At 45.3% G+C, this 12,197-nt stretch overlaps 1 protein-coding gene across 1 annotated transcript; it reads right to left on the bottom strand.

Moving 5' to 3' along the window:
- Positions 1-6,265: 6,265 nt before the first annotated feature.
- Positions 6,266-10,818, bottom strand: KCTD12 (potassium channel tetramerization domain containing 12). The gene has a single exon (XM_084226782.1). The coding sequence runs from the start codon at positions 10,676-10,678 to the stop codon at positions 9,680-9,682; it is 999 nt and encodes a 332-aa protein (XP_084082908.1). The 5' UTR covers positions 10,679-10,818; the 3' UTR covers positions 6,266-9,679.
- Between the last annotated feature and the right edge of the window lie 1,379 nt (positions 10,819-12,197).

Raw genomic sequence — 12,197 nt, 5'->3', positions numbered from 1 at the left:
TCCTCAGGCACTCCTCCTGATTACCATGACCTTTCAAAGATGATCATGAGTGACTTAACTGTATGGTTATAGCGAGGGAATTATAGCCAAGATTGTGGTTAAAATCACAATGGGGCCTTCTCTTGAAGAGTAGCCTGATGAAAACAGCAAGAGAAAAGCTACTACAACCAATTGCTTTTAATGTTAAGTGTTTGTTGTTTATCCAGACAGTATCAGCCTTTGCACACCATGAATTTGTGGGTGGGTAGGCAAAGTGTGTAGCCCCTAGGAGCTGAGAGGTTGTCAGTGATGGCACTCTTACTTTACCACAGCTGAATTTCATGCTGCCCATCTGATTTCCATACCAGTTCATACATACTGGAAGCAGGGCCTCAGAAGAAAGAAAATACCAACTCCAGCGAGTGCAAGTCCAAGAGAGAACAAAGGAATGACCTGTGTGCCATGTGTGTAATACTCCAACATGTGTATCAGTAATGTTCTTAGGTAACTCTGTAAATGGAGCTTAGGAATAACAGTATTTAAAGAAGAAGCAACTTCTAAATGCATTGAAAGAGTGCTAAGATCCTAGAAAATACTCCTCTGGTATCCACCTAGGTATTCTTTGTACATACACCACAACAGATAGTAAGAGATTAAACAGTCAAAACACAAAGTAACATGATGGTATAAATTCACACTAGCTGCATATTAAGACACCTTTAAAAATACTGAATTTCTAAATCCTAGGTTACAAGTTCAGCAAATAACTGCAAATGCAAAGTCCTGAAAGTAAAAAAGAGAATACTCTTTTTGTCTAAGTTCTCATTAGCATCCTGTAGTGACAGCGCATTTTGTTGAGATCAACAGGAGGTAACAGTCATCCAGTACATCCTGGGACAGGATCCAGATAGCTGCTATTAAAAAGTCATAGATATAAAGTCTAAAATGGAAAGAGAAGGCTATACCAATCTGTATAAATCAAAGCTATAAATTGCAAATACTGTACTAACTGCATTGCATAAATTTAATAAGGTAAGAAAAAAGAACACAAAGAAAGTAGTAGTCAGCATGATTACAAATGAAATTATTTAATTTTATTTGGAACAATGTGAAAAATTGTACAGATTCATTATTAGATGGAATTTTTAGGCTCGTTAGCTCAGGAGAAATATAAATATTTTGTTACTCAGGTCTGTTAGGAATAATGATCAATTTCCCTTCCAAACCCAATTTAAAAATATGAACAAACAAGTATTTTTTTCAATCAGGTCTGGCCAATTGATATCTGGTATGTTTACAAGCCTGTATATTTACTAATGCAACTTTCTCGAAAATCTCAGATCCCTGCTGAAGCTCCAAAGGACTGGGAAAAAACCATGGACTGTTTGGACTGTGGTTAAAAGAAAATTGGGTAATTTAGGAACTTCAGGCCTGCCAACCTGTCAATCAATGCTTAGCCATCCATTCACGTGGTTGGAAAACTACCTATCCAATGCAATGACCAGTGAGAATGGTACCCAACCTTCGTGTCACAGTGATGTCCATCAATGCTGATGTGTAGGAAATAGATCCACTTTTACTAGGCTTTGTTTCTTGGCTGTTTCAAGTTAAACTGTGGCATAATGTTTAATAAGAAAATATCTTAGGCACTCCCATGCATTTTGACTGATAATTGGGACAGAATTCTGGAGATGGAATACAGGTGCTAGCATTCATTGTTTACTGAATATAAACTCCAGAGACACTTAAACCCCTAGGCCTGCTAATCCAAACCTTGAAGAAATGAATGGAAAAAACTAGAGGCGAGGACAATGTCACTTTTTTTTGTGAATTCTCTTATTAGAATGAGAAGCATCTGATATCAAAAGACATTGATAAATTGAAGAGGATTTAGAGAAGAGAGAGGAGATCACTAAAGGAGTAAAAACATGCCTTACTGACAGACCACAGGAGCTCATTCTGTTTGGATATCAGGCTCCTTTGCCCAATACTAATAACTCCATTATGCTGTGAGCCCATTCTGGGAGCTGATCCAGCTGAAAATAGGCCTGCTTTTCCCTGTTTCCTTGTTTAAAGGTTTCCATCTACACCAGGTCCCTGAACTGGTCCACCCCATGGCCACGTCGGCAGTTCCAATGAAAAACTGGTTACAGGGACAAGTGGCAGGGAACCACAGGACACCACAGGACAGTTCATCCCCAGGTCCTGATCAGTGGAACCACTTCTGTGCATACCTTCCTGCAGAACGCTCGCTACAGCCTCAGGGCGTCAGTGAAGAAGACACTGCAGACCCTTCCGGGTGAAAGCCAAAGCCGGCGGCATTCACAGCCTAACAATTAACCAGGCACTGTGATGTCTTTTGCACAAGCAGTATCATCCATGAAGTTAGATGACAGTCCAAGAAATTTCACTGCCTGATTTAAAGACTCTGTTTGGGGAAGCCCTCCAATGTATGCTATGGCAGACCATATGATCTGGATGTGTCTTTCTGTCCTCAAACCCCAGGAAGTGATGTGTTGGAAAACATCCAATCTGATAATTGTCAAGCTGAAACTTCTCCAGAAAAAGAAACACTGGTGCATTTGTGCATATATATACTCTTAATCTAACATTTTCTAAAGAAATTGGACTGTTTGGCCCAGTTACCTGCAGGTGAGTGCTCTACAGCCTCTAGAATGATACAAATGAGTCCAAGAGGATAAACATGCTAGTGCCAGAGCAAAACTGATTAAGGTATCATTCTCACCTTAAACAGAAAAGGTGCCTTTATCCAGTGTTATAGTTTATGCAGCCCTTTCCATAGTTTATTTAGACCATAAAATTTTTAAGAACTGTAATACTCTTTTTAAGTGAGTTGTCCTCATTGTCCCTTTAGTGCCATGGCAGATAAGCTATTAGACAGACTACTGCAAACAGCTGAATCTTTCCCATATTTCAACCACACCTCGAGACAGCAGATAAAGTGCAGACTGTGAAAGCAACCCTGGAAATAAGTGGGTCAGAAATCTCCTGGAGAAGAAGTGCCAACTCGTGGCTGCTGGGCTGCATGGAGTGCACCAGAATACAAATGCTGCCCCTTTATTCAGCCAAGGCACCAGCAGCAGGACCCTGCTGGCTCAGGGATGCTGCGCTACCTTGGTCGTGGCCAGGAAGGAAGCGAGGCACAGGGAGAAGCTGTGGTCAGGGCCACTGGGTAATCCTGGGGCCTGGGACTCAGCTGCCCACCCAGCTCGGTTCTGACTGCACTAGGGACCACAGCAGGAAGGGATCGCTATGGAACAATTGGGAATCACTGCAAGACCTCCTGGTGCTTGCAGCTTTCAGAAATATTCATGCCTTGAGCTGTCAGCCATAGGAAAATGTGGAAGTGAATTTTACAAGGTGAGGAAAATTAGGAGTGTTTGTAGAAGACTAGAAATTTGGAGGGGAAAGTGCACCATTTGTGTCCTTTCCAAAAAAAAAAAAAAAGTCATTATTGGTACAGTCTCTGCTGCCCTTTTAAAGGGAAAAACTTCAGGGTTCTAATAATCACAGGCTTTGCTGTAATATGAAGGCAAAGATTGTCACTAAGCTATTTGGAAAATATGAGTCAAAACCAAACTATATCTAATTTTACGGAAGTTTACATAGTTATGAATATATGCTTTTCTAAAGGACCACTTATTAAGGGTGGGTGTGACCTTAAAGTTCAGCCGAGACCAGAAAAACAGACAGAATTGAGATTGCAACATTGTGGGTTATTTCAGCTATCTCTGAAATCAAAAAGATAGATTGTTCTCATCACACCAGCCCTGCATTCCCTCCTCAAGAATGTGGGAGAGGACTGGAGGATTTTTCCCTCATTTTATTTTAATAACAGTCTGATCCTTAATAAATTAACCAAGGCTCTGTTTTTACCTCAAAATTATAAATTAAAAACATAGATCACATGGTCTTTATCAATGAACCTGTTTTTGTCATCACAATCTACATATTCTGGTCTCAACTTCTTTGGCTGAACTTCAATGAATCTACAGTTACTTAAATTCTAGGTTGAGAAAATTGTTAAGTTGCAAAAGGCAAGTCAGAGGCTACATGGAGCTAAGCATTCTAATCCTAGTGATTCCATGATTCTATGATTCCTATATGCTCCCATGTGAACTTCTCTACCTTTTGCATTATGTTGAAACAAAAAGGATGCTGAAATGTTAACTCCAAGCAAGGTGTACTGCTAACATTGTCACTTCCCAGCTGCTAAACTCTGAGCGTTTTTGAAGGAGAAAAACAAAATAGTTTCTTTCGTCCAGATGATACAAAATAAAACCTAGAACACGCAAATGTCATCAAGGACTTTAGCTTTCTAGGGCAGGCTGGGTTTGCATGATGGGTGCCATGTGTGAGTGCATTACTTGGATTATACAGAAAAATATCTTTGATTTCCTGTGATGCCAAGAATTTTTCCCAAATTGCTTGAAGCTACTCCCCCTTTGTGGAAGAATATTTCCTAGCCTTTATTTCCTCACAAGGAAACAGACCTGCTTCAAATCCCTGACTCACAGTTGCCAACAACTTTGACAGAAGTATCAAAAGCTCCATAGTGTGTGCTAAAAAACTTTCAGAGCAAGAAACGTGTAACAGAGTTTAATTTTATTCCAGTTTGAGCACAGTGGAGAGTAGAATGTGAAGAAATGTGATAATTTGACCAGCTATGGTTTTGACTGTCACAGCAGTTGTGCTGCATATTTCCAACAGACTATTTGCACTGGTGGCATTACTACTTCAGCAGTCATACACAGGAGTTTTGTTTAGCAGCAGGGGGAAAACACATGCCGCTCATTTTAATGAAAAACAAAATTAGCATTCAGTTTCATAAAACTAAGTACTTTCTAAATAAATAACACATTAGCACTAATATTTCATTGAAAACTCTACTGAAAGGTTCTTACAAAAAAAAAAAAAAAACAAAGAACCAGAAACAACCCTGCCCTGAGGCAAATCAAATCTTCAGAAAATATTTTCCTGCACACATTTGATTCAGCCTTGGAAATGCTGCAGAAATTAGGAGTCTGTAAGTATTTTTAAGACTTTCTAGCATACCCATTAGTTTGACTGACTGGCCAGAGCTGCAAAAGTAAGAGTGACCGCCTGCCTTCTCACTCCATAGGGATTTAGTAAAATCAGAATATATAGAGAGTGGCAGGTATAAATCACAGAATTCTGTCAGCCTTATTTCCTACTGAAATAAGGCTCATGGCATTTGCATTGTCCATTTGGGTGGATATCTGTCCCCCTTAACTTCAGAGTTGATGGGTAATTTAAACATAATCAAAAGAACTGAAAAACCTCACAGCTGTTACATTCTTACAAATTCTATGAATACTGATGGTGGGGTAAGGGAAAGGAAGAAGAAAATCTGCAGTTCACGGAGGGACAAAGCCAAAATTCAGCCGTAACCTTCAGCCTAGCAGAAGGTGGCTCTGTCAAGGAATGTGCTTCCTTTTTCAAGTAGAAATTGAATAAAATTGGCAGAGATGAGCAGAAGGAGCAGTACAAAGAAAATGAGAACTTCAGACTCAAAGTTTTGTTGCTCATAGAATGACCTCCTTTTTTACATTATTGCATGATAACAAAGCATTGAAATACTATCAAGCTGTCAAATTAAACAGTTGATTAAACTTCCTTCAGCTGGTTCCTTTGTAGTATAACTATGATACCCAAGAAAGAGCTATTAAATATATAGGCACTTTAGACATGGATTATACAAACAAGTTGCTACTAATTTTCTATGAAGCTGACCACAAGTTTAGAGGAGTTTGCTAGATACTACAGGGTAGCTAAATAAAACTTCTAGATGCAATTCTCTCAGATCATGTACTACCTCAGGTATTAATGTTTCTTTCATTAAATGAGCACTGTACCCCATGTTATTATTCTCTAGCTTCATAAAAAACATCAACATTTGACTTCAACAATTCCTCAGTGCTTTTCAAATTAAGCTGTTCAATCACTATTTCTTCCTGAAGATTGACTGACCAGTGCTACAAAAATTCTCTGTGATGCTTAAAAGCAAATTATGCAGTCTGAGTACTATGCATTTCTGTTTATCTTGCCATGGGTGTTACTAGAGGTCTCTGTACACGTAATTTTCTTTGTGTTTCTGCTTTACACGTTAGTTTGGAGTCTTTGCTGAAGTTACAAATATGATACTGTGGGAGAACAAAGCTAACAACATCTGCACAGAGAATAAAAAGGACATCATAAACCACACAACTGAGTTAATATTTAAAGAACAAAAATTTAATTTGGTATGCAACTTTGTCCTAGGAGGATCTTTATTTTCAATGCTATACATGTGAAAATAAGAATGAATAAGTGGCTCATTATCTACATGTATAAAAATATAAACATCCTATCAAACATATGCAAAATCACCCTTCATGATATGCATCACTGAAAAGACCTATGCCTTAACTTCTAATTAAAAGAAAGACTGCCCTTGTGGATTTTTTAATAGCACTTGTAAATGCTACTGCATTCATCCATAAGTACATGAACTGTGAACAGCAACAGCTAAAAAACGTAGACAGGACTCCAGTACTGTGCCTTTATATTTTTGTACGTTTTCATGTCAACAAGTCAGCAGAGTCATTCTGTTTATCCATTCTTCAAGCTCTCAACAGAACAGACAAGTAAAACTCATTGAATTTTCCCTGATCATTTTTCCTTTTAAAAAGTTTACTTTCCTGAAGCATTACAAAGTAATGGTTCAGAAAAGTCTCATCTTCTGTGGCAAAGCAACAAATTACTATTACATTTACGGCACCATCATTTTAAGCCTGCTGACGATACTGATAGTGAGTTATCAGTAAATTAAAGGCCCATTTCTTAACACTAATAACACTTAAAATTTTTTAGCACAAAGACTAAAAAAAAAAAAAATCCTTTTTATATTACATCCATTTTTACATAAAAAGTGAGAATTACTTGGTCATCTGCCAGGAAAGGGATAGGCAACCATTACTCAAATGACAGGCAATCTTTGTTTTAGAGATGCATTCAGCCACCTAGAAGATTCACATTCAAGCAAATATGTCATCAATTTCAGTTCTACAAGCTGATGATACTCATATTTAGTTTTTCCATTGAAACAGGTATAAGAAACCAGTAAAACATTACCATGTTATGTACATAACATAATGTGAAAATGCTCAGCTAGATACATTATGAAATCCTGTAGCACTAAAATCATTAAAAAAACTAAATGATTCGTGTAAAATGTTTATATACTGTATATATATATACACTAAATCACAAGGTCAATTTAAAACTGCCCCTATTCATAGCTCCTATGGTGGATTTAGTAAGCTACCAGATTTTTAAAAAAAGAAAGCTATCTAGAGCAAATTTGAACACTTTACTGAAAACTGATTTTATACAAAATCTTAAAAAACATACTTCAGAGTTACTTAACAGAAACTAGAAAAAGACGGTCATTACTCTTGAGAAGGGCACTGTAAGGACCTAGTAGCTGTGATCAATGTCTTTTCACTTGTGGTAAAAGATAAGCACAAAGAAGTCATCTCAGAGTAAGGCATAGGACAAACAGACTTCATTCCATCCTCAGGTGTATTGGCCTCTCACTGTATCTTATTGCTCATCTAATTTGGCAGGTTTATGTTTCCATCCTTTTAAAAATACTCCATAATACAACTATCTACAAATGGACAGTATCCAGTGCTTTCATATGCACATCTTCAATTCAATCACATTGATAAACAACCTTGCTAATATTAGAAAAAAGAAGCCATGGTGATGCAAATTATTTTCAGTTTTTTGTAGTTGTGCATGCACTTAATGAAACACCAAGTGAACAGAGACTGAGCACTGAAACTTGATAGAAATGTAGCTATAGCTGTTTCCAAAGGAATTAGGGTTTTTTAAAAAAGCCCTACTGTGAAATTCTTTGGTTAGAATACAGGTGCCAGCAGTATTTCTAAATTTGGACTTAGAACTAGAACTAGCTAGAACTAGATCTATTGTTCAAGAGTTTTAAAAACATAACTTCAAGCCTTTAATATGTACTGCTAAATTCTTCAACACTTCAGGTATATTTAGTGTATTTTCTGGGACAGTCTGAACAGGCTGTACATAGTCTTAAATCAAGTTTAGGTTTTTAAAGGGAAGTGCTTTTTTATACTCCAGACTTCAAGAAATTTATTAGAAAGAGCTGCTGAATCTCTGTAAAACCTGTGGTTCAGATCATCTGTTCCAATGCAGACTCTGACTGCCTCCTCTGGGAAAGACTGTTATTCATCATTAACAAACTACAGCTCAGAAGTCATTTCCCCTGAAGAAAGTTGGCATCATCCTCGTTTTTCTGAAGACAGGGCTCAATCCTTTCTAAGAAGCACTAAGTTTGTCTAGGAAGAGGTACGGTGTCAGTGCCCAAATAATACTGCTATGAAAACTAAGGAAATGGCTCTTTAAAAAGTGGTTATTGTCATCTGCTGGCTTCAGTTTTACAGCAATAACATGACAAAAAGTAACAAGGGTGCTCATGATGACAGTTATAATGTACATCTTGCACTAATTACAGGTACACGATTTCAGCTCCCCAGGACCCAGGCCCTACCTTTACCCAGGCAATCCTGGCTTCACCTCACTCCCATCGTTTTGAGGGTGTTTAAGGAAATACGCATTGAGATTTCTGCCCATATTACAGACAGTAACTTCAAGAGAATTATAAGGACTTCAGACCACCCATGGAAGTTACAATTCACAAGCACTTTAATTTTTCAAAGTGTCTTTGTTTTACCTCTCAAGGGAATAAACACATGTCTCTGAGGACACTTCACTGTTCAAATGGTTGGCTATCCAGCAAATCTGTCCTTTCACATCAGCCTTACGTGCTCGCTGTGCAGGCCCTGGTCCAGCTTAACAGAGAGGAGTTCAGAGACAAGGGGAGCAAAGAGGGGAGATGGGAGCAACCAGTTGTGAAGGGCCACATGCACGCCTCCTCATTACTCATCTCAGCAGATAAAGTAGGAGCCAGTGCAAACCCCTCAGTCAGGCTTCCTTTCTATGTGACAGTCCTTCACAGACAGGCATGGCTTTGATGGGTGAGCATGGGAGGAGTTAAAAATGGATCATTAGGGGTCTGCCCACCAAGGCAAACTCCCTCATGAGGGTATTGGGATGGGAAAGGACAGGCATTTGTCATGCCATCTTCAACAGAAGTCGCTCAAAGCAACTTTAAAGTTCCTCAGCCCCTACCTGGATGATTTTTAAAACGCCCCACCCTACCAGAGCTATACCTCAGCTCTGTATGGGGAGAGGGATAAAGACTGGGTGCACATGCATGCTTTTGTGGGACCGGCATTTGTCTACTCCCAATATTTTCTCTCCTCCCTTGCTACCAACACAGCTACTGGGAGATGCAGGGGGGAGGGTGAAGGTGGGAGCCATGGCCAAGCAGGGACACGACAGCCGAGGCACAACACAGTGACCTCCTGCCCCGGGGCCGTCAGGAGGTGCTGCAAGAGGGCTGGGGGCTGCGCCGGGGCTGGCCCGCCTTGTGCGTGGAGGCAGAAACCGGGCTGAGAAAAGCACAGGGAGACAGCCCCGCTTCACATCCTCCTTCCTCCGGGATGCGAGGGGACCGTAGGTGCGAGGGTGTGCAGGGCCGGCTGTCTCGTCCCCACGCCACGGGCTGGGCGTATGCTCAGTCCCGGCAGAAAACATACTCGGTGTAGCTGGTCCAGATCTTGTCATCGGCGGGACCGCCCTGCTCGGGAGCGAAGGCGCAGGTGCCAGTGGAGGAGCAGGCGGCCATGCGGAAGCCGGCCTCGGACAGTCGGTCGAAGGCTTGCTCGAGGAAGTTGAACTTGAGGTAGTAGCGGGCGGTGTAGCGCTCGGGAGGGCGGTCGGGGTCGCGGCTCTCGTTCAAGGTCTCCCCGAAGACCTCTTTGGCCAGGGCCGTCTTGCCGCAGACAGTGATGCGGGCCACCCGCCGGAATTTGGCATCGGCCTGCGCCTCCCGCCCGATGGTGTAGGAGCCCCGGTAGCCGATGGTGATGTAGCCCGAGCGCCGCCCGCCCGCCCCGTCCAGCGACTGCGAGGGCGTGAGCAGCGGCCCGCCCGAGGGGCTGCGGCTGGCGGTGGGCGACGGGGCGGACGCCACGGCTCCGCCGCCTCCTTCCAGCGGCTCGGCCTCCAGGTAGCCGAGCAGCGGCGGCGGCGGCTCCTCGGCGCAGATGGAGCCGTCGCGGTGCAGGACGGCGGGGCGGGCGGCGGCCGCCCGAGTCTGCGCCAGGCGCCGAGCCAGGTCGGGCAGCTGGAAGTACTCAGCCTCCCGCTGGAGGCGGCTGCGCTCCGGAAAGTGCTCGGGCAGCACCAGCTGCAGGTCCCGCAGGTAGTCCAGGATGTAGCGGAAGAGGAAGCCGTCGCGGTCGAGGAAGAAGCGACCCTTGCTGTCCCGGGGCAGCTCGCTGGGCTGCTGCTGCGAGAACATGCGCCAGAGCAGCGAGTCGCGCACCGAGACCACGGTGCAGCGCCGCGTCACGTACACCTGGCCGCCCACGTTCAGCTCCACGATCTCCGGGAAGGAAGACCAGCCGCCCGTCGCCGCTGCGGCCGCCCCGCTGCCCGGCGCCCCGCTCCCCGCCGCGGGCGACACGCCGCCGCCGTTGGGCAGCCCGCGGGCGCTGTCCGCCAGGGCCATACCGGAGCGAGCCCGCCGGAGCCCACGCCCTTCCTCCTCCTCTTCCTCCGGCCGCCTGGGCTACGGCAGGGCCGCCGCCCTCGGGGGAGCGCGCAGCCCTCCGCTGCTGCCCGCCGCAGCCTCCCGCCCCGTCTGGCGCCGGAGCCGCGCTGCCGCTGCGCTCCCCGCGGCCGCGCCTCTGCCCGCTGCCGGACAAACTCCTCCGTCGGGCTGCGAACGGAGAGCCCCGGCACCGGCGGCAGGGCCGTGTTTATGTAGCGCGGCCGCACCTCGCGGGAGGCGTGGGAGGCTGGCGGGAGGCAGAGCCGAGCGCACGGGGAGGAGAAGGGGACGGCCCTGCACTGACGCAGGGTCCCCCGTCGTCGTCCGTCCCCCGGTTCCCCCCCTCCCCTCCCGCCCCGGTCCTCCTTCCCCGGTTGCGGTGCGGAGCCTCTCCCCGCCCGGTGCGCGCCCGCCGGGCTCCCGTCGCCGTGGGCGAGCACCGCGGTGTGTGTCCAGCGGGGATAAAACCTTGGGGCTCCCGCCTCCCTCCCTGCCTTCCCCTGTCCCCCTGAGCGAGGCTCCGGCTCCGGCTCGCCCCTCGGCTTCTCCGAGACGTCTCGTTTTTCGCAGGCAGGAAAAGCTCTCTCTTAGCCCCGAAGTGCAGGAGCGGGCAAGCGGCGGGACGCTGCTGCTCTGCCGAAGGCGCTGTGCCGCACCCCTGCTAATCTTCCTAAGGCTCGTCCCAACCCTCTCCAAATGAGAACCCCAGCGAGATAACCGTGTGCCCTCCCTCCTGTCGCCTTCGCAGGAGAAAACGCGAGCCTGTGGTACTGCCCGCTCTCTCCTCCCGCGCCTCCCCGGCCTGTTCCGGGCTTACGAGACACCCCCGTGAAGGACTCCGTAAAACCCCCCGCCCATCCTCATTCCCGGAGGGGGACGCGACGGGTCCTGCCCTGCCGGCCGGGGGAAGACCTTGGTGGCGAGGGACGGCACTTCACCGTGAGAGCCAGGCTCCTCGTGTCTGCGTGCATATTTGTGTATTTAGGTGCCCTTACAGCTCAGATTTAATTAGGATTAATTAGGTACATCGGGACCTGCGTGAAACATAAGCACCTACTTAACATGCGTTGGTAGAAAGCATTTGTTTCAGGCTTTTGCTTGAATTTAATCTACGCGTCTGTGTCTCTCTGCAAGCAGCGGTAAAGAGCTGCTGCCTCGATGCATTCAGTTGCTTTCCAGTGGGAGTTCACGTGTGCTTTCTTCCTCGAGAGAACAGCTCGGAGGACAGGAGTGTCTGACGAGTATGAAGACAATGGTCAGTGCTCCCTTTCGTAGGGGGAACGAAGCCCTCTCTGGACTACCCTGCCGCAAGCGCCCCACTGCAGTGGTCTGTGAACTAGAAATCAGAAGATGCAGAGGCAGGGGGTAGAAGCCCTTCAAAAACTGAGAAGTGGGAAAGGAAGGAAAGGCAAGTTAGTTCTCCAGAAGCAAGATAAGTTTGCCCAAGAGAAGAAGAGGAAGAAGAGGAGGAGTTGAG

The sequence above is a fragment of the Fringilla coelebs genome (genome assembly GCF_963513975.1).
Source record: "Fringilla coelebs genome assembly, chromosome: 2".
Classification (NCBI taxonomy): Eukaryota; Metazoa; Chordata; class Aves; order Passeriformes; family Fringillidae; genus Fringilla; species Fringilla coelebs.
The sequence above is the reverse complement of the archived record's forward strand: the minus strand, read 5'-3'. Positions and strand labels throughout refer to the sequence as shown.

Bases quoted from the DNA above. Each gene is read 5' to 3' on its own strand.
- KCTD12 (XM_084226782.1), bottom strand. From the start codon at position 10,678: ATGGCCCTGGCGGACAGCGCCCGCGGGCTGCCCAACGGCGGCGGCGTG.